The following is a 22,220-nucleotide window of genomic DNA, read 5'->3' as shown; positions in this document are numbered from 1 at the left end:
AGCTATTGTCCTCCCTTCCCCCACCCCTTCCCCAGCCAGCCCCTTTGAACCTGACTCCGGAGATATTCCCTCCCTCCCCCCCCCAATAGCCTGGGGCTGGATATCTGGACTGGAGAGGCAAAGAAGGCGGAACTGGGGTGGGGTGTCAGACATTTGGGTCCCTGATGGATAGAGCAGACTGGGATGCATTTGCCTGGGTATTTGAGGGGAACTGGGTGAGAATCTCTGAGCCCCAGAGGAGCTGATGCCCATGCTGTGTCCCTGAATACAGGACTGGGGGTGAGAAGAATGGAGTGACATCTAGGGTACTGAGGAAAGGTGACATTTGGGGGAAGGCAGTCCCATGGTTAGGGAGTAGATAGACATTTAATTCATGAAATAACTAGAAGATACCTCCTTGCCTGGGTGCCTGAGAGGTAGAGTCAGTTATTGGGGGAACGGATATCTGGGTCCCTGAATAAAGAATGAAGTTACATGGGAAACGAAGTCTGGTTTTTTGAGCACATCTCTGATGAAGAGAAACTACGGTGTGGGGTGGGGAGGGGACAAGATGTAGTTCAGAGGAAATATTGAGTGGAGGTGAAAAACGAAGAAAACCTATCGGGGAGACCCTTAGGAATGAATAGGAATGCAACTGAATTGCCTAGGTGACCTTAGACGCTGACTCGGCTCCTGCCTCAGTTTCTCCCCCTCCCCCTACCTGGGGCGGGGGCAAGGGCGGGGCTAGAGGTCAAGGCCGGGGTGGGTGGGATTGTGGAGGGAGGGGTCGGATTGTCCCCTTTGCTCTCAGTCCTTAATACCCCGGGTCGGGGTGTCCTGCTTCCCCATGGCCGGACACCTGGCTCCTGAATATTTCTCGCCACCTCCGGGCGGTGGCGGGGCCGGGAGTTCGGAGCCTACTTGGAATTGGCCCGGCTTTCAAGGCCCACCCAGTGGGGCTGGAGCAGGGCCAGGACCCGACGGATGGGGAATGGCCCCGTACCACCCCTTGTACGATATGTGGGGAGGGGGTGTCTACTGCGAACCTCAGCCCAATGTGGGAGTGATGGCCCAGCCTGCTCAGGAGATCGCAGTCCCCGACGGCGAAGCAGGACCCGGGGTAGAGAGCCCTTCCGAAGACAGCTCCCCAGAGTCCCGCGCCACTGTTCGAGTCACCAAGATTGAGCCGGTGGAGAGTGGAGAAGAGGTGAGACTGGTGATGAGGAAAGGTAGGAGGCAGAGATCCCCGAGGGGACGGAAGGGCTAAGATTTTAGCTATCTGGGTGAGGTCTGGGCAGGAGGAGGTTGGGGACATCTGAGCTCAAAAGGCCAGAAAGAAACCCACCATCTTCTGGTATGTGGAAAAGTTGCCCCAGGCGTGGACAGGGGGTCCTGAAAAATCCTAAACTGGGAAGTGGGTTGATGAAATAAGATTTCAAGGTCTTTAGAGACACTGGAAAAAGCAAGGCTGGATACTGAGGATTAGATGCCTGAAGCTAGAGGTGGGGAGGAAGGATGGATGAGTGCTGGATTGCTGGAGGAATCCTGAGGCCTATCTACTTTTTGATTAGACTGTTAATAAAACCTTCTGGGTCCATCTGGATGTTCTGTAGCCCTTTTTTAGTTTGTACCCAAATAATTGTGTATCTGTTCCTACCACCATACCTCTCACCTCCCCCTGAAGTCTCCTGCAGACTGGGTTGGGTGGTGTATCGCTGTTTGTGGCCCCAGGCTTAACCTTCTTATCTGGTCTGTTTGATAGAGCGTTCTTTCTCCTAAGGTATTGTTCCCTGGAAATGGTGGGTGGGACTGTCCGGTATCTTATTTTGGGTGGAGTACCCAAAACTCTGTGGATGCTAATTCTGGGGAGAGTCTGTCCCTGGACATAAAATGTAGTTGAAGTGGCTCCAGAGGACTTTTTGTTTCTGGGAGGTAACGATAAATGGAAAACTGGCTCTGCCATCATCACCGTCTTTGCAAATTGCTTAACTTCTGGGTATCAGTTTATTTCTAGCGTCACTTTCAACTCTTAGGATTGTATGAAATATGCAATCCAAGTATTCATGGAATCATTCACTAAGGATTCCCTCAATTTGGGAGAGCTGCAAATGCTGAAGTAACATTTATGAAATCCTACTGAGCTGGGCACTTGGAAATAGCATGAAATAAAGCCTAATATCTGTCCTCAAGCTTACAATTACCTCTCTTGGTAGGTGAAACCAGAATGGATACGAAATGAGACATAAATTTTAAGGAGAAGTTCAGATAAAGTGCTGTGAGGAATTTTAAAAGGGAACAGGAAGTGCAGAAGGTGGAATTTGATAAGGACTAGTTAGACCTTCAAGGAAGGGAAGGATTCCTTAAGGTAGAGGAGTTTGGATGAATTCATTCCAGATACAGGGACAATGTGATTAAATACATGCAGCAAACAAGGAGATGAATAAGTATTCCAGTTTGGCTGGAATGTGAAGGGGTGGAGAGGGGCAAATGAGACTGCAGGTTGAGGTCGAGAGTTGGGGGGGTCCTTGAATGCCAGGATAAGGAATGTATATTATACCAAATAGACAATAAGGGAGGCTCTGAAGGCTTTGGAACAATGGAGTGACCTGACTGAGAGCTGACTGGATTATTTTGACAGAAACTGACTTGTAGATGAAGAAGTCAGGGGAAAATGAAAGTGCTTCCTTGGGTGGTGGAAGTGGGGGTGGAGAGGAGACTGGTTCTCAAGAAACCTGCCATCTTGTTGGAGAGACCAAGTCTAGTCATTTAAAACAATTGGAGAACAATAAAATCAACCTTATAGGAACATTTTGTACCTGCAAAGGATTTTGGAGAGAAGGAAACTGGGGAGGAATTAGGTTAGAGTTGAGCTAGGCTTTGCCAAAGATTTGGATGAGGGAGAGGGTGAAAGGGGGAGGTTTGAGACTTCTGTGCTGGAATAGCCTAAGAAAGATGTCAGAGGAGATGTTACTGTGATGTGCATAAAGAGGGATGATACACTGGAGTGGTGGGAAATATGGTTGGGTAGGTGGGTAAGAAGATCTTAGAAATTCCCTGCCAAGGATTTGGTCTTACGTTTAGAAAGTGTGGGGGGTGGGGTGGGGGGAAGGGAGCTAATATGTGTATAGTGGAGTAATGATGAGAATGCTGTTATAGGAAAATTAATCTGGCCTCAGCATGTAATATTGGTTGTAGTGGGATGAAGACTTGGAACCAGCTATTGACTGAAAAGTTTCATCAAGATCCCTTTTCCCTAGGTCCAAATTTCTTTCTCATTACTCATCCTATCCTTCCTGTCTTAGAGGACAAGAAAGGATATCTCTTCCTCAGGGGTTGACTAACCCACATGAACCTTAGTATTTGATCACTATCTCACTTATTTCCAGAGTCATTCCCTCTGGCATTTTCAATCTCTGGCTTTCCACTTGCTTTTTCCTTTCCTACCTACCAAGTTATCAGATCTCCTCTTTCCTCTAAACAGTGCTTTAAAAGTGTCCATTCACTGTCAGATTTCTCAAAATGGGAATAAAGTGGAGGAAGTAGTTTTATATGTTCACTATCTATATTCACTAAAACATGTTGCTTGCTTGGCAGTTTTGCCCTAACAAACTGTTTTTCTGGTCCTTCTATTGAAATAAGAATCTCCAAGGTCATCAATAACTTCTTGAATGCCAGACTTCTCTCCTCATCCTTCTTAACAAGCTTGATTTTTTTCCTGTATCCTCAATACCAGTACAAATATTTGTTGAATTGAACTCAACCCCTCAGTTAGGTGGCAGCAGTGGAATGCCAGGCCTGGAGTCAGGAAGACCAGACATTTATTTTCTGTGTGATCTTACTTAACCTCTGTCTGTCTGAAATATAAAGAAATACTGGTCTACTCTCAGCTTTTCAGCTGTCACCTGGGGTGACTTCAAAAATCTTCATTCTCCAGTTATGTTCTCACATCTCAACTTTGCTTTAATGTCTAATTGCCTAGGGGACTTTTTTCCCCCAAAATTCCCTCTGGTGCTTTGAATTGCTACATATCAAAAATTCAGGCTTTTTTTTTTCCTATCCCTTGCCTATTCTTTTTTATATATGACTTCCCATCTTGTGTTAATAGTACTGCTATTTCCATCTCTTCCACTTTCTTACATCCAGGTCCACCTCTGGGATCATTCTTTCTTTTTCTGCTATTTTTAACTTTTCGTTTGGACTATTGAAATAGCCTATCACCTAGTCTTCTCACCTCCTAATCTCCTTCAACAAATCTTCCTTTTCCCCCTCCTGTATATCTGACTCAAACCTGCCTTTCCAATCTCACTCTTACTCCCTTCCAGCCAACCTGGGCTATTTACTGTTCTAAAATGTTCCCTGTTCTTTTTCACTTCCAAGCTTTTGTGTGAACCTTTTTTTCCTTCTGCTTAGAATTTTCTCCCCCATGTGTGCATGGATGGAGAAATAGCAACCTTGTACCAGTAGCAGAGAGCAGCATGCTGGATTTGGAGTCAGGGCCTGGGTGAAATCTTACCTCTGATGCCAATTTTGTGAGGTTCCCCTCATACCTCTGGGTCTCTTGTTTGTAAAATGAGGGCAGTCAGTCTAAATGATTTTTAAGGGTTCCTTTCAGTTCTAAATCTGTGATTCTATGATTTTTAAAACCTTTCCCTGATTCTCTTTCTTCCCTGCTCCCAAGATAGGAAAAAAAAAAAGTCTTCATCCTCTGAATTTCCAAAGCATTCAATAAGCACTTTAACAAATCCTGCTTTGTGTTCTGGTTATATCTGTATATCTCTGTACCCTTGGGTTGTATTCCTTAAGGACAGACGTTGTGTGTTATGATCTTCGTGTCCCCAATAATAGAGTGTCATCAATAAAAGTATATTAAATAAAGAGTATTTGATGACAGAGTGAGTATTATTAACCCAGGTGCTTTTTACATAATAGGCGTTTAATAAGTGTTGAGTGAATGTATACAGGTGATTAAAGAGAGGGAGAAAATTGTTAAACATGTTTGTTTATAAGGAGTTAGTTGGGGTAAGGGATCCTAGGGGGTTCATTTATTTATTCACTTTCTGAGGATGATGGTATAGAAAGGAGATAACTTTATCTCCATCCATTTCAGATCTGATGTGAGTGCTATCTCCTGTTTGCTTGAGTTTTTCCTGTTCTTCTGAAATCCCTTATTCAAACTTCCACAGCAGCCACAGGAGACCCCTTCCCCAGAGGAACTGGAGCAGTTTGCCAAGGAGCTAAAGCGGAAGAGGATCACTCTGGGTTATACCCAGGCTGATGTGGGCATCACTTTGGGGGCTCTCTTTGGTGGGTACTTTTCTGTACATTTCACCCAGAGGACTACTTTCTCCACTGCCTCATTTGTAACCAGGGACAGAACTTCCTGGGTCCATCCCTACCTTAGGTGGGGGGAGCTAGATTCTGGGAGTCCTAAAAGAGGGAGGGCAAGGGCTGGGGGTAATTATGAGACTATGGGTCTCTTCCCTAAAACCTTGAAAGAACTAGGAACTGGACAGATAGGTGAGAAAAATGAGGAGCTGGGGTCCACAGTGCGGATAGAAGTGAGGGAGGGCTTAGATATCAGAGTCCTTGAGAGGAATAGGGGACCTTAGGCCTACCTTGATTATAGAGCTCCCCCAACACCAATTCATCCCTCCCCAAACTTCAGGCAAAGTTTTTAGCCAGACCACCATCTGTCGCTTTGAGGCACAACAGCTCAGCTTCAAGAACATGTGTAAGCTCCGACCCCTGCTACAGAAGTGGCTAGAAGCAGCAGATGATAATGACCACCTTCAGGAGGTAAAGGGTGGTGATGGGGTGGGAGAATAAGCCTGAGGGGGTTGGTGGATCATTTCTTTTTTAACTCACTAATGTAGTGCTTTAAGCTTTACAAAAGCTCTTTCCTCACAAAGCAAACCCTGTGAGGTGGGTAGTGTTCATATTATCCCCATTTTACAGACAAGAAACATAATCACATAGAGACTAGCTTACAAATACACTTATAAGTAGGTAAAAACAGAATTTAAACCCAGGTATCCTGAATCCAGGTCTGTTTACTATTTTTTCTACTACACCCATGTACTTTTTAGATTCAATATGTGTCAGTTTCCCTGTTTATTTCCACCAGTCCATACCCTTAATACTGCACACTCAGCTTCAGTAAATGCCATTTCAGTAAATTTAGACTCATTTTTTGACATGAACCTTTGAGACTCAGCTTTCCCATCTGTAAAATGGCAATAATAAGACTGCTATCTCAATGTGAACTGATAATAAATGAGTTATTACTGTTCTTATCGCTATAGTCGGAGTTCCATTGCTCAGAACAACATTTATCCTTTATGAAGAGAGAACTCAATTAATATTCACTTTTTTATTATTATTGTTTTCCCATCCCTTTTTACTTTAGCTGTGCAAGGCTGAGACAGTCCTTCAACAAGCCAGAAAGAGGAAGCGTACAAGCATTGAGAATGGAGTTCGGGGAAACCTGGAAACTATGTTTCTCCAGTGCCCTAAGCCCACACTTCAGCAAATCAGCAATATTGCAGAGGAGCTGGGCCTTGAGAAAGATGTGAGTGCTACTAACTCTTCTTAAGAACCTGAAGATACCCTACTTCCTTCTCAGTCCTGTTCTGGACTCCTCTTTCCATTATTTGTTCACTGACTCTTTACCACCTCTTTCCCTCATCTCTGACTTTCTGAACCTTTTCACTCTGACCTACCATCACTTGTCACCCATCATTCTTAATGAATCCATGATACTTTAAGAAGCCTGTCAATCAGATGCCATCCCTTTCTAACTTTTGGTAGTTGGTAGTCCAAGGAAAGAGAGCTAGAGATGTCAAACTTCAAATGATTCCACTAGAAATATAAGAGAAAGGAGATTGAAATCTATGCCAATGGATCATACATTTGTAGCAGTAGAAAGGACTCTGAGAATGAACTAGTCTGACCTCTTATCAAAGAAAAAAACAAGGAACTAGAGCAGTGACTTGAACCAGATCGCACAATGGCAGAGCTGCAACAGTCTCTTGATGGCCTGGTATCCAGTAAGTGCTCTTGACATTAAACCAAGTTCTAAGGTCCCTTCCAACTCTTAATATTCTACAGTACCATAACCAGCTACTATACAGATATTTGTTAGATACTGTTTTGTCAGCATTATTTTAAGGCACTATTAGTATGAGACAGGTTGTGGACTTAATGATAGGGCCAGCAAGGGATTGAGGGTAGAGCAGATACTTGGAGAGAAAGTCTTGTTCCTGAGGGGCTGAGAATCTAGTTGAGGAGATAAGCTAAAATTCACTAAACATGAAAAATAGATGATTTATCTATAGTTAAATTCAATAAACATTCTTTAATAAATGTGAATGCATTGAGTTACTTATGTTTTCATGGTTATAGACGATTAATATGGTTGGGAGTGAATGGGATATAGTACATCTGGTACTAGAAGTCAGGAAAGATTGCATTGCATAGTGGAAATGGAGATTTTTTTGAAGTGGACTCTTGAAAAAGATTGGGAAGATTCATGATGCACCTAGGTGGCAAAGTGGATAGAGGACTGAGCTTAGAATCAGGAAGACTCATCTCATTTGGATTTATTTTCAAATGCAACCTCAGATAACTTATTAGCTGACCCTAGGCAAATCATTTAACCCCTGTTTGCCTCAGTTCCTCATCTGTAAAATGAGCTTGATAAGAAAATCAGTCAGTGAGAATCAACCCAACTGAAATGACTCAACAACAGATAGATGACAAACGAGGAAGGATAAAGAAAGGGCAAATAGGACAAAATCACGGAGGCATGCCATGTTTCTGCAATAGACGAATTTAAGGCAAGTGGTACAAATTAGTTTTTGACAAAAGCCATGACATGGGTAAAAGGAATGTTTGGAGGAATATTATCCTGGTTTCTTGATGGAAGACAGCAAGGGATAAGAGGAAGAGCAGATAAAGGAGGTAGGAAAGTGTTTTCGGGGTAAAAGTTATAAGGACATGGCAGCCTAGACTACAGAGGTTTCAGTGGGAATGGAGAGAAAGGGTGGGGTATGTATATGAAAGAAGTCTCAAAGGAAGAATTGTTCAGGACTTGGGTAGAATATTGAAGGAAAGGGATGAATATAAGATGACACCTGAACTTAGGACCATCAACATAACTAGGAAAGCCCAGAGGATGCATTTCAAGGGGTGACAAAACAAATAATGGAACTGATGACTATGTACAATGTACATGATGAATTGGAGGTGATAATAGAGACACAGGACATGCTGTACTGCTTCCATACCTTTCCTCTTCATTTTTGCTGTCCTCTGAGGAATAGCTATTTCCTTCTATGATCACTGACCTAACTCTGCGTTAAGCCTTACCCATTTTTCAAAATCCTTATTCTTCACTGAAGGAAGAAGGAAAGGGTGACGTGGGGTCACCCACAGGCCTAACCAATGTGCCCAAAGTATTCCTTCAATTTGTTCCTTCAATTGGTTTCAAACTCATTTTGCTTTCCCTAATCCTCCATTGCAATAAGCATGTCTCTTACTCCACATTTTCTTTCTCTTACACTTACTCTCTTTTCTCATTTCTAGGTTGTCCCTTACACTTACTCTCTCTTCCGATTTCTAGGTTGTCCGGGTTTGGTTCTGTAACCGGCGTCAGAAGGGCAAACGCAGCAATAGCAACTCACCCCGAGAAGATTTCGAGGCGGCTGGTTCCTTCCCTGGTGGACCTATGCCTTTTCCCCTAGCTCCAGGCCCTCCTCCATTCAGTCATCCCAGTTATGGGGGTCCTCATTTCACTGCTCTCTATTCCCCATCTCCTTTCACAGAGGGGGATGCATTTTCCTCTCTCCCTGTTACCCCTCTGGGCTCTGCCATGCATTCAAGCTGAAGGGCTTAGCCCATCCTTGGGCAGAGGAGGTGAGAGACTAGAGATGACAAACCCAACTAATTGGTTTAAGGTCTGGGAGTTGCACGATTAAGCTCTCTGTATCCTGGGGGTATATAGGAACAGGGAAGGATGGGATCAGTATTTCAGAGATTGGTAAACAGATTTTTTTGAAGGGAATGGGTGGGAGGGAAGTTGGAAAGTTGGCTGTTTGTTAGTTCCGCATCTCTTTCATCTCCCAACTCTTAAATAAAGCAATCTGAAAAGCAAGTCTAACGGAATCAAAGCCCTTCAAATATTTAAAGATCTGTCTTGGGTCTCTCCCCTATGTCTCCTTCAGATTAAACATTCCTAGTTGTTTCAGCCATCTGTTAGCGTTTATGTAGCACTTTAAGGTATGCAAAGAACTTTTAGATTTGTTAGCCTATTTGATCCTCACAAACAACCCTGTAGAGTAATAGTTGCCTTTATTCCATGTTATAGAGAGGAAACCGAGGTGAGAGAAGTTAAATGCTTGCTCTGGGTGTCTGGAGGTAGAATTCAAACTCGAAACATTCTGACTGCCGAGTCTTAACACTATATACATTAAGTTGTTTGTGCCATATAACATAATCTTCAGGTACTTCATCCTCTTGGTCCATATACAATGGAGTATCACAAACTTATATACTCAGTTTGGTGTGACTAGGACAAAGCTGCTAGGTGGTGCAGTGGATAGAGTGCTGGTCTTGGAGCTAAGAAGACCTCAGTTCAAATCTCACCTCAGTCACTAACTAGCTGTGTGACTTTGAGCAAGTCACCTAACCCTGTTTGCTTTAATTTGTCCAGCTAGAAAATGATCTGGAGGAGGAAATGGCCAACCATTCCAATATCTCTGCCAAGAAAACCTCAAATGGGGTCAGAGTTGGACATGACTAAATGACAAAGACCAAGAACAGCAAGATTCACCTCTCTCTTTCAAATTATCTACTTATTTATGGAGCATAAGGCCTGAATTCGAGATCTGACTTAGCAGGTTTTTGTATATCATTCCTTGCTTTCCCTGTTAACTCGAGGGTCAAATACACAGCTTACTAGCATCCAAATGCCTTGAAACTCAGCACTGTGATCCAGTCAGATTAGCTTTCTTGTTCTCTCATATTGCATCCCTCATTTCCATGCATTTTCATGTGCCTTTCACACACTCCCTCTTCTCTTTGATATTTAGAATCTCTAGTTTCAAAGTTTAGCTGAAATTTCTCTAAGATTTTGAATTCCAATTTTTTTTTTCTCCCCAATACTGCAAGCAAATTTGATGTAGGCTACGTATGTACAGTCATATTAAACATTTCCACATTAGTCATGTTGTGAAGAATCAGAACAAAAGGGGAAAAAAAACCCCTGTATTGTTTGTTATGCATCCAGACCATAGTTCTTTGGATGTGGCTAGCATTTTCCATCATACATATTATGTAAAATGGAAAGACAAGATAAATGCAAAAGATTTATTAAGAAATTTTGAAACACTGTTCCAGGACAGTGGAATTACCACAGTGACTGAACATTTAGAGTCTCAGTCCCAGTTCCAGTTGTGCTTACAGGGTAGGTGAGGTAGAACACTAAAAAGAAAATGGGGAAAGGCAGTTGGGTTGGATGAAAGGTATAGAAAAGAGACCTATGTGGCAGGTTTTGAGAGGGTGTGGAGACAAAGTATCTCAAGGAGGGAAAATATCAATCCTAGGACAAAAGACCAGTAAGGGTCTACTGTGTCAACTATACAAAGTAACTTTCGTTAGTCTATCTGTACATGAATCAAGGACTGAGGGAAAAGTAAGGATGAATAGTCTTGTAATCAATAATCAATACACCATATCGACCATTTCACAATTAAGTGAATTACAGGATCACTGTGATTATTATTTTTTTCATTACAAGAAAAATTTAATGCAGTAGAGCAAAATACCCAAGCATTGCCTTATGAGGTCTTTTTCAATAAGAGAATTTCAAAATTACCTGGAAGATGTAATTGGTTGTAGTTGTAGTGGGATTGGATATCATATGTGTACAGGTGGTACTTTGAAGCACAGCACTGGGGTAAATGAGGTTATGTAGGGAGAGTATGTATGCTAAAGGAGCCCAAGTATGGAATTTTGTGAAACACTCAATTTAAAAATTGATTAAAAAAAATGGAGGAATAAAAGAACCAGGATGGTGTGGTGTCTGAGAAGCCAAGAGAGAAGAAAATATCCAGGCCTGATAGTTAACTAGCATCAAAAGCTGCAGAGAAGCCATGGACTGGGGTGGGGGAGAAATCTATTGGATTTGGTGAACTGCGGGTGGGACGTGGGTATAGTGAATCTTGGAGAGATCTTTAACTCTGTTATCTGTTAACAGGACATAGAAGAAACTGTTGGATCCATCCAATAGGAATCATCAATATGATATAGTAGAAAGGGTTGGATTTGAAGTCAAAGGACCTGAGTTCAAACCCCAGCCCTACTATTTGCTACCTGTGTGACGCTGAGCAAGGTTCTAGACCAACAGCAAATATTATACCTTGATTTTAGTAAGACTTTTGAGACAAGCTGGTGTAGTAGATAGAATGCTGTTCTTTGAGCCGAGTTAAGTCCTTTCTCTGACAACATACTGGTTGTGCATCACTTAAATCCAATTCATGCACAAGACATCATCCATCATGTCTTGGATGTCCATTATTCAACAATGCTCATTAAACTTGTTTGCCACTGTGATGATGTCCAGCAAAAGTTGAAGAGGAATTCTCTTTGGATGCTGAGTTCCTCTAGATGGTGCTATTGGTAGATGGCATTGTTCTCAAACTTCAAAATTCTGCAAATGTTCTAAGCCCAGTGAAAAATTAATAGTAACTCAAAAATTTGGCTTTACCTCCTACACAGGAGAGATCAAGTGGTTATCCCAAAAATGTTTTGTCAGATTCACTGTTCACTTGTATGGACCATTGCAATGAAAGCAAAGACTTTTTGTTTTAATACTGACAATCCAGTAGTGTTACTGCAGAGTAGCGAGATAAAGAATACAATGGATTGCAGGATTAAAAGTTAATATAATGGAAACGGTGATGAAGAGGCACCTGGTGGGTGAATGGGCAACTCCAAAGAGTAGGAGTAAAAGACTTTGAAGAATTGTATGGTGGAAAGAGAAGATGGGCTGTTTACTTGGCAAGTGTAAAGGGTAACACGTGGAGCCAGTGCTCCACTTGGTACCCTTGAGATAGAACAAATTAAAGGTCACAGGACATTTGAGCGGACTCCCTTGTGAAAGACTTAAGGGAGCACATGAATAAGACTCACGTAGAATGGGCAGGTGGAGATGAGTCATGATAGGCAGTGTTAGAAAGAATTTCCAGATTTATGGGATTGCAGATCCATTTGAATTTTTAAAAATAAATTGTTTATATGCTTTTATATGTGCATGTGGTCCCCCCCTTATAGAATGTAAGCTTCTTGAGGGTAGGGACTTTAATTTATGTCTTTGCAACCTTTGAGCCTAGCTCAGTGACTGACACAACAGATAATAAATGTTGATTAATATCCGCAAGGGCACAGTGGAAGGGGCGGATTAAAAGGGTGAAGGCTCAAATCTTGGCTGTGACTTTTAGCAAATAATTTTTCTTCTTCCTGGTTTCAGTTTTGCCATCTGTAAGATTAGGTTTGGATTCAGCAATTTCTAAATTTTCTTCCAACCTGTGGTATGCTGTAAATGTTTCACACCTGAATCTCTGAAAGACAAAGATTACCCATGACACACCTTTAAGTTTAATCTGCGTCATTGACATTTTCTCCATCACTTAAGTCTAGACAATCAACAAAACAAAATATATCAAGCCTTGATGTTAGTCAACTTCTGAGGTGTAAATCCTCACAGTGAAAATTTAATCACTCGATTCTATTATAACAGGAAGGGGAAGGAGAAGGCGAAGGCAAAGGGGGAAGGCATGCTTTTCTGTGATTTGGTAGAAGATACTCCCTGTGTAAAAACTGCCTCTACAGATGTGGATTAGCAATTCTCTTTCTGTTCATAGTATTAGTATCCTGAATCATTGAGATGTTAAGTTACTTGCCTTGGTCACACAGCCACTTGTTTATGCTTTGTTTGAAGCAGACCAATGACATCATGGGTGATGTCTTGTGCATGAATTGGATTTAAGTGACACACAACCAGTATGTGTCAGAGAAAGGACTTAACCCAGTTCTTCTTGGCTCAAAGAATAGCATTCTATAAAGTCTTACTAAAATCAAGGTATAATATTTGCTGTTGGTCTAGAACCTTGCTCGGCGTCACACAGGTAGCAAGTAGTAGGGCTGGTGTTTGAACTCAGGTCCTTTGACTTCAAATCCAACCCTTTCTACTATACCACATTGATGATTCCTGTTGGATGGATCCAACAGTTTCTTCTATGTCCTCCCCTAAATTTTATTTAATTGTAGGTCTGGAAGAAAAGATAACAAACTTAATTTTGTCATGGGTTTGAGCTATTGGGAGGATATCCAAGTGTTATTCACATCACTGGAAATTTAGGTCAGGGCAGGATTAGAGAGACTGGTTTGGATATCATATGTGTACAGGTGATACCTTGAAGCACAGCACTGGGGTAAATGAGGTTATGTAGGGAGAGTATGTATAGTAAAGAAGCCGAAGTATGGAATTTTGTGAAACACTCAATTTAAAAATTTGTGATAAAAAAAAAAATAGAGGAATAAAAGAACCAGGATGGTGTGGTGTCTGAAAAGCCAAGAGAGAAGAAAATATCCAGGCCTGATAGTTAACTAGCACAAAAGCTGCAGAGAAGCCATGGACTGGGGTGGAGGGGAAACCTATTGGATTTGGCAAATTGGGGGTGGGATGTGGGCATAGTGAATCTTGGAGAGATCTTTACCTCTGTTATCTGTTAAAGAATATCTATTACTTCTGGGTTTTGGATTGTTCACGTGCCTTGACCCACCATGCAAATGAAGGATTCTTGTGTTTACACAATCCAAGTGTCATAATGCTCAATTACCCTGTTGGATTATGGGGAAGTGTTTAATCCTATTGGGTGATTCCCTGATGTTACAAATTCCTTGATACTTTTCTGCTGACCTATGCTGTTTATACTACGAAAAGGCCCAGCCCATATTCACCTCTTGTGTCAATTTGACCTAAAGGATGCCTGTATATCCATCTATCATACTATATATTCCAGATCAGTGATTCTGGGTACAAGAGATAAACTATATGCAAAATGAAAAACATGTACATACTATGTATATCCTTTGCCCCTCAAAATCTTGATTTGACCTGTTAGTGGTGAATTTGACTGAATTTTTCTTGATTAACATTTCATACCAGAGAAGTTTATCAGTCATAGTCATGATTTTTGAAAGAGTAGTTTCAGAAATGCGTTGGGGATGGAAGGCACATTACAAATTACTGAGGAAAGAGTTAATGGTGAGAAAGCCATACATTTTCCAAGACAATTGATAGTTAAGGAGAAACAAGAAGGATTAGTAGCTGGACAATTCCACAGCATGATCACAGAATTTCAGAGCTGGGTTACCTAGTCCAACCTATATCTGAAAAGATTCTTCCACTATAACACACTTGACAAATGATCCTTCAGTCTCAGTCTGAAGAGGAGAGGGAGAAGTGAGGAGTCTAGTTAATCAATCAACAAGCCATTTTATTGTTGAATTATTTTTCAGTCTTGTCCAACTCTTCCTGACCTCATCTGAGGTTTTCTTGGCAGAGATATTAGAGTGGTTTGCACTTCCTTCTCCAGCTCATTTTATAAATAAGGAAACTGAGGCAAACAGGGTTAAGTGACTTGACCAGGATCACACAGCTGTGAGGCCAGGACTGAACTCAAGAAGACGAGTTTTCCTGACTGCAGGCCCAGTACTCTATCCACTGTACCACCTAGCTGCTCTTAAGCATTTTTTTTTTAACACCACAAAAAATAACAACTTCTATTTCTCTAGTACTTTGAGGTTTACAGAGTACTTTCCTCACACAGGATGACAGAAGTGGAAGGGACTTTGAGACCATCAAGTCCCCTCACTTTACAGATGAGGTCCACAGAAGGGAAGCAACTTATCTAAGATCACATAGTAAGTTAGTTGTAGAGCTGGTCTTGAACCCAAATCTCCTGCCTTCCATGACTCATTCTATAACATTATGCTGCCTAAGAGGACTTTCCATTCATTACATACAATGAGAAAGTCATGTTAACAATAGTTTTTATTAATAGTTAATATTAATAATTATTATTACAAACTAATTTAAAATTCATGTAAGGCTCAAGAAAATTACAAAGAGCATCACAGTGACAGATGTGATCCCGTGTAATTCTTAAGCAATTATTAAATATCTCCTGGTGTGCCTGCCATTAGGTTTAAGTTTCTGGGGATAAAGATACAAAGAATGAAACAATCCATACACACAGAAAACTTACCTTCTAGTAAGTTATTCAAGTATTTACATTAATACTTACAGAACTTTTGTAAATACTTCTACTACAAATACTCGTATAAATATTTACTGCAAAACAGCTTAATTAATCCTTACAAATGAGCTAAAGCTTTCAGATGAACCTGTGGCTAGAGAAGTTATTATTGATTCATGTGGAATATGGCAGAGCTTTCTTGAAGTGAAAAAATAGCCAAGGAAATCAGTAAAAAAAAAAAAATGAGCCGTGAACCATTTCTATGAAGAAAAAATGCTTGTCATGGGTGTCAGTACAAAGACTAGCGTACTGAAAATTGCATAAAGGTAATTTTTACTTATGAATCTCACACTTCTATATATATATAGAATTCTATATATCATATATAGGACTATATATGATATATAGAATTATATATAATATAGAATTCATATATATATTTCTTTAGTTTTCAAGATTTACTTCCATAAGATTTTTAGTTCTAAATTTTCTCCCCCTCTTTCTCCTCCCCAGTCCCCAAGACAGCATCCAATCTGATATAGGCTCTACATACACATTCATATTAAACATATTTTCACATTAGTCATTTTGTAAAGAAGAACTAGAACCAATGGGTGAAACCATGAGAAAGAAGAAACCACAATAAAAAGAGAGCAATGCTTTGATCTGCATTTAGACTCCATAGGTCTTTTTCTGGATGTCACACTTTTTTTCATTCATACTTTTCTCCAAGGCCATACCAAAACCCTTATCAAAAGAAGTCCAAGTAGACTTGTAAGTTCTAGGTATTTTCATCAGACTAAAGAATGCTGTCAGCCATTAAGCATTTTTAAAATGCCTACTATGTGCTAGGTACTGTTTTAAGTGCTGAGGATACAAATACAAGCAAAAGAAAGACTGTACCTTCCCTCAGGGATCTTATATTCTCATGGAGGAAGATAATACATAAATGAGAAATGGAAATGGAGGGGAGGAGAAAGTACTCAATATCTGGGTCCAAATTCAGCTTCAGATGCCTTTGACTATGTAATGAATGAATCATTTATCTGAAGTGTCCCCAGTCACTTTTTGAAGACTGTGAATCAGTTGAAGAACTGGGGATATTTAGCCTGAAGAAATGATTATTTTCGACTATGGGAATGGCTGTCGGGCAAAAGAGCAGGAAAACCTGTCCTGTTTGGTCCCAAGGCAGAACTAGGAGCAATGGATTGGAAGCTGCCATAAATCAGACTTCATATCAGGAAAAATTCCTTAAGTGATATCCAAAATATCCAAAAACCAGAATGGGCTGCTCTCAGTAAAGAGGGACAGGGTGGGAATGTCCTTTCCTTGGAATTGTTCAAACAGAGCTGGAAAACCACTTGTCCAATATGTTATAATGAGGATTTCTTAGTTGTGGAATTATTGGTCATGTCTGACTCTTCATGACTCTGTGGACCATAGTACACCAGACCCTTCTTTCCTTCACTATCTCTTGAAATCTATCCGAGCTCATGGTTATTGCTTACATGACACTATCTCTCTGTCTGTCCATCTATCTAAGCCTCTGGGATCTCTTTCTCCTTTTCCCTTTAATCTTTCCCAACATTAGGATCTTTTCCAATGAGTTTCCTCTTCTTATTATGTGGCTGAAGTATTTAAGTTTCAGCTTCAGTACTTGAACTTCCAATGAATAGTCTGAATTAATCTCTTTAAATATTGACTGATTTCATCCCCTTGCTGTCCAAAGGACAGCCACAGTGTGTGAAGACTATTTCTGATAGACTTAGCCCTTCACAGCAATGAAAGGACCTAAAATATTCCCAAAGGACTCTTGAAGCAAAATGCCATCCACATCCAGAGAAAGAACTTCAAAATGAAGCAGACTATTTTCTCTGGTGTTATGTTATGTTTTGGTTTGGTTTTCTCATGGTTTCTCCTAATCATTTTAATTCTTCTATGCAACATGACAAATGTGAAAATGTGTTTAATAAGAAAGTACATATAGAAACCATATAAGATTGCATACCATCTAGGGGAGGGAAGGACAGAAAATTTAAAACTAATGGAAGTGATCGCTGAAAACTGAAAACAAATAAATTAGTTAAATTTTTAAAAAGATAACTCCATGGTCATATATAAAAAAATACTCTTTTTCAACAGCCCAAAAGGAGTCTCTACATATGGACATCACCAGATGACCAATACTGAAATCAGATTGATTATAAACTTTGCAAGTACAGGTGAAGAAGCTCTATACAGTCAGTTAAAACAAGACCTGGAGCTGACCTATGGCTCAGATCATGAGCTTCTTATTGCAAAATTCAAACAAATTGAAGAAAGCAGGGAAAACCAACAGAGCCATATAGGTGTGACTCAAATAACAACCTTTATGAAAATGAAGTGGAGGTGATGAATAGATTTAAGGGATTAGATCTGGTAGATAGAGCGTCTAAAGAACTATGGACAGAAGTTCACAATATTGTATAGGAGGCAGCAACAAAAAACATGCCAAGAAGAGTAAGAAAGTAAATGACTGCCTGCTGAGGCTTTACAAATAGCTGAGAAAAGGAGGAAAGTGAAAGGGAAAGTAGAAAGGGAAAGATATACCCAAATGAATGCAGAATTCTAGAGAATAACAAGGACGGATAAGGTTTTCTTGAAGGAGCAATGCAAAGAAATAGACAAAGAGAATAGAATGTGAAGGACAAGAGGTCTCTTCAAGAAAATTAGAGGTATCAAGGGGATGTTCTGCACAAAAATGGACAAGATAAGAGGCAAAAGTGGTAGGGACTTAACAGAAGTAGAGGAGATTAAGACAAGTTGGCAAGAAAATATAGAACCATGATCTAGGACCAGACATCCTGGAGAATGAAGTGAAGTGGGCCTTAGGAAGCTTTGCTAACCTAGGGGAGGTAACAGAATTCTAGCTGAGCTTTTTAAAATCCTAAAAGATGATACAGTTAAAATCCTGCACTCAATAGGCCAGCCAATTTGGAAAACATAACTGTGGTCACTGGATTGGAAAAGATCGGTTTATGTCTCAATCCTAAAGAAGGGCAATGCCAAAGAGTGTTCAAATTGCTAAACAATTGTGCCCATTTCATACACCAGCAAGGATATGCTTAAAATTCTGCAAGCTAGAGTTTAGCAATATGTGAACTGAGAATGACCAGAAGTACAGGTTGGTTTTTGAAGAGGACAACCTAGAGATCATATTGCCAACATTTGCTACATTATGGTTGTTGTTGTGTTTGTCCTTCATTCTCGAAGAGGACCATGGCATTAAGGTGATGATATGACTTGCAGTTGACTTTGATCTGAGTGAGGGAGGGCTGTGCAGGGTCACCAACTTCACCTTCTTCTCTTGAGTCATCTGAGTCCAGTGACCTGATATTCATCAGGACAACTATAGATGGCCCAGGATGCAATGGGAGACTCTGGCCCTTTCAGACTAAGGTCTTATCACATTCTCACCCATTCAATGAATAGGCTTCTTTAAGTAGTTACTCAAAGGATGGCCCCTTTAATAAAAAAAAAAATCAAACTGGGAGGGGAAGACCCTCAAGGTTCCTGGGTAAAAGAGGAAGAATTACAATTTAGTTATTACATTCACTCTGTCCTAGGTGGGTGGGGACTTGTTGTCCAGTCTATGAGCTCCAGAGTATATTGGGTTTAAGGCTTGATCTTTGAGCAAGAAATGTAGCCAGTAAACCCAAAGGAAAAAAGGCAGCTTTTGGCCATGGAGTTTACCTTCCCCTAGGCAGAACACCAGAAGAAAGGAGAGGAGAGCAGAGGAAGGGAGGGAAGAGAAGAGGGAAGAGGAGGAGAGGAGAGAAGAGGAGAGGAGCTGCTACTCACTCACAGGTTGTGTTTGTCCTTCATTATTGAAGAGGACCATGATATCAGACTTGCATTATGGAGAAAGCAAGGGAATCCCAGAAAAAAATGACTACTTTTTGATTGTGGATTACAACAAAATGTGATAAGTCCTCTTACTTGTCTCCTGAGGAACCTGACTGCAAGATAGGGTAATGGACAGAGTATGGGTGAGGGAGAGCAAGGATAATATCAGCCTGGGAGAATGGAAAAATGCCTTGCTGATTGACAATACCTTCTCTACTCCCTCAGTTGTCTCTTTCTTTGATTGGAGGGTGGAACACTAAACTCCTCCCAGCGTTCAGATCTGAACTTTCCAGGTAGTTATTCAGCAATAGTCTTGCCTGGTTTTGGCTTGGAGAAATATCATGCCTCACCCAGGATAAGCTAGGTCACCTGAAATCTCATCTTCATGCTTGCTGACTGACTCAGTTTTTGATACTCAACACCTTCTCAATTCTCTCAGCTGGAGGGGTGGAGCAATAAACTCCTCCCAAAGTCTTCCTTTATAGAAGTCTTGGCTCTGGACTTTTTAGGTAACTCTTCCTTCTCACTTTCCATCAGCCTTTTTGCTTCGTTTGGATTCCATCCTACCTCCTCCTGGCTTCCCATCCCCTTTTTAGCTTCCTTTTGTGTGTTGTCTTTCTCCATTCAAGTGAAAAGGACTGCTTTTATTTTTCTTATTTGTATCCTCAACACTTAGCACAGTGCCTGGTCCATAGTAGATGGTTAATAAATGTTTATTGAATTAAATTAGTTGCCCCTTTCACAGAAATTGGGAAGTTTGGAAGAGGAGTGAATTTTAGAAGAAAGATGAGTACTGTTTTGTTGGATTTGAGATGTTTCTAGGACACTGGTAACTTTTGAAAAAACAGTTTCTATTGAATGATGAGGTTGGAAGCCAAATTTCAAAGGGTTAAGGAATGAGAGGAGAGAAAATGGAAGAAAGGAATATGTAAAACTTGCTTCAGCCCAATGCTTTACCCTACCAAGATATTTTTGAATCCTTTCCTTTATGTAATGATCACCTAGGGCAGCTAGGTGGTGCACGGATAGAGTTTGGGCCTAGTGTTAAGAAGACCAGAATTGAAATCCAATTTCTGACACTAGCTGTGTGACTCTGGGCAACTCATTTAACCTCCACCTGCCTCAGTTTCCTCAACTGCAAAATGGGGGTAATAATAGCATCCATCTCCCAGGGTTGCTCAGTGTTCAGCACATAGTAGGTAGTAGCTATTTTTCCCACCTATTATTATCATCATATAAATGTTAGCTATTGTTATTATCATCCTCCAATGTATTAGCTAACCTTTGTTAGTGAATTAGCCTCACTTTGTAGCATCTATTAAGTGCCAGATACTGTGCCAAGCACTGCCAATATAAAAAGTCTTTGCCCTCAAGGAGATTACAATGGAATATAGGAAACAACAATATATGAACAATACACACAAGATAAATTGGAAATGATCTCTGAAGGAAGGCACTAATATTAAAGAAGGCAGAGAAAGGCCTCTTGAAGATAGGATTTTAGTTGAGCCTTGAAGGAAGCCCAGAGGCAGTGATGAGGAGGGACAACATTGCAGAACTGAGAGTCAATGAAAATGAAATGGATTGTCTTGGAGGAATAGCCAGGAGGCCAGTGTCACTCAACTACAGAGTACACAGCAGGGAATAAGGTGTAAAGATTAGAAGGGTAGGAAAGGGCCAGGTTACGGAGGGTTTTAAAAGCCAAAGAGGATTTTGTATTTGCTTCTGGACTTACTAGGTTGCTACTGAAGCTTATTGAATAGGAGGGTGACTTGGTTAGACTTGAACTTCAGGAAGACCAAGATGGCAGCTAAGCAGGAGATAGACTGGCATGTGGGGACTAGAGTCAAGGAGACCAATCAGATGGTTATCTATGGAAATAGACTGGGTAGAAGATGATTATAGTCTGCATCAGGTTGATGAAGAGAAGTGGATATATGAGAGATGTGAAGGTAGAACTGATAGAACCTGGCAAAAGATCAGATACTGGGAGAGGAAGGATTAAGAGAAAGGAATGGACCTAGACTGGGAGTGTAGGTAATTGGGAGTATAGTGGTACTCTCATCAGTAATAGGGAAGTTAGTTGGAGAGGAAAGTTCAGAGGTAGAAAATGAGAATGGTTTTGGACACGTTGAGTTTGACATGTCAGCAGGACATCCAGTTTGAGATGTTCAATAGGCAGTTGGAGATGAGACACTAGGAGAAATGAGAAAAATAGAAATTAAATGAGATTATAAAGAAAAATAATAGAGGGAGAAAACAAAAGGGACCAAGACAGAGCCTTAGCGGATATCCACGGTTAGTAGGTGCAACTTGGATGAAGATTGACAGCAAAGGAGACTGGTAAATAGGGAAAACCAGAGAGCAGTATAAAGAAACCTAGAGAAAAGGGAGTATCAAAGAAAAGACGGTGATTGACAGTGTCAAAGGCTGCAAAAAGATTTAGAGGAATGAGGATTGAAAAAATGACATTAGATTTGGCAATTGAAGAGATCATCTAGTAGCCTTGGAGAAAGCAGGTTCATTTGAATGATGAGGTTGGAAGTCAGACTGAAGAGAATTGAGAGAGGAAAAGAAGACACTGATAATAGATGGCGTTCTCAAATTCAGCTACAAAGGAGAGAGATAGGACAATAGTTAACATGGAAGAAGAGAGTAAGTGGTTTTTGGGCTTTTTTTGAGGATGGAAGGGACATGGGTGTGTTCATAGGCAGTAGAAAAGCAGCCAGTAGACTGGGAGAATTTGAAGATTATTGAGAATCAGGATGATGGAGGGAGTAATTTGCAATAGAAGACAGAATGAAATGGGATCACTCCTAAATGTAGAAAGATTAGCCTTGGCAAGAAGGGACATCTCTTCATGTGAAACAGGGATGGAGGAGACAATGGCAAAGTGCCACTGAGATGAAAGATGAGGAGGGGAGAAGAGGAAGCAAGCTCTTAGCAAATGGCCTTATTTTTAAAAGTGAAATGAGGAAAGGTTCTCAGTTGACAAGATGAGATGCAGAGGAGTGATGGAAGCTTTAAATCACTGTG

At 40.8% G+C, this 22,220-nt stretch overlaps 1 protein-coding gene across 1 annotated transcript; it reads left to right on the top strand.

The window, feature by feature from the left end:
- Positions 1 to 744: 744 nt before the first annotated feature.
- On the top strand, positions 745 to 9,130 carry POU5F1 (POU class 5 homeobox 1). The gene is made up of 5 exons (XM_072637515.1): positions 745 to 1,186; positions 5,163 to 5,283; positions 5,645 to 5,775; positions 6,386 to 6,547; positions 8,600 to 9,130. Exons 1-5 carry the CDS (start codon positions 827 to 829, stop codon positions 8,861 to 8,863), a joined length of 1,038 nt encoding a protein of 345 aa, XP_072493616.1. The 5' UTR covers positions 745 to 826; the 3' UTR covers positions 8,864 to 9,130.
- Positions 9,131 to 22,220: the final 13,090 nt, after the last annotated feature.

The sequence above is a fragment of the Notamacropus eugenii genome, chromosome 2 (assembly GCF_028372415.1).
Source record: "Notamacropus eugenii isolate mMacEug1 chromosome 2, mMacEug1.pri_v2, whole genome shotgun sequence".
NCBI classification, from domain to species: domain Eukaryota; kingdom Metazoa; phylum Chordata; class Mammalia; order Diprotodontia; family Macropodidae; genus Notamacropus; species Notamacropus eugenii.
This window is presented reverse-complemented; position numbering and strand designations above follow the sequence as displayed.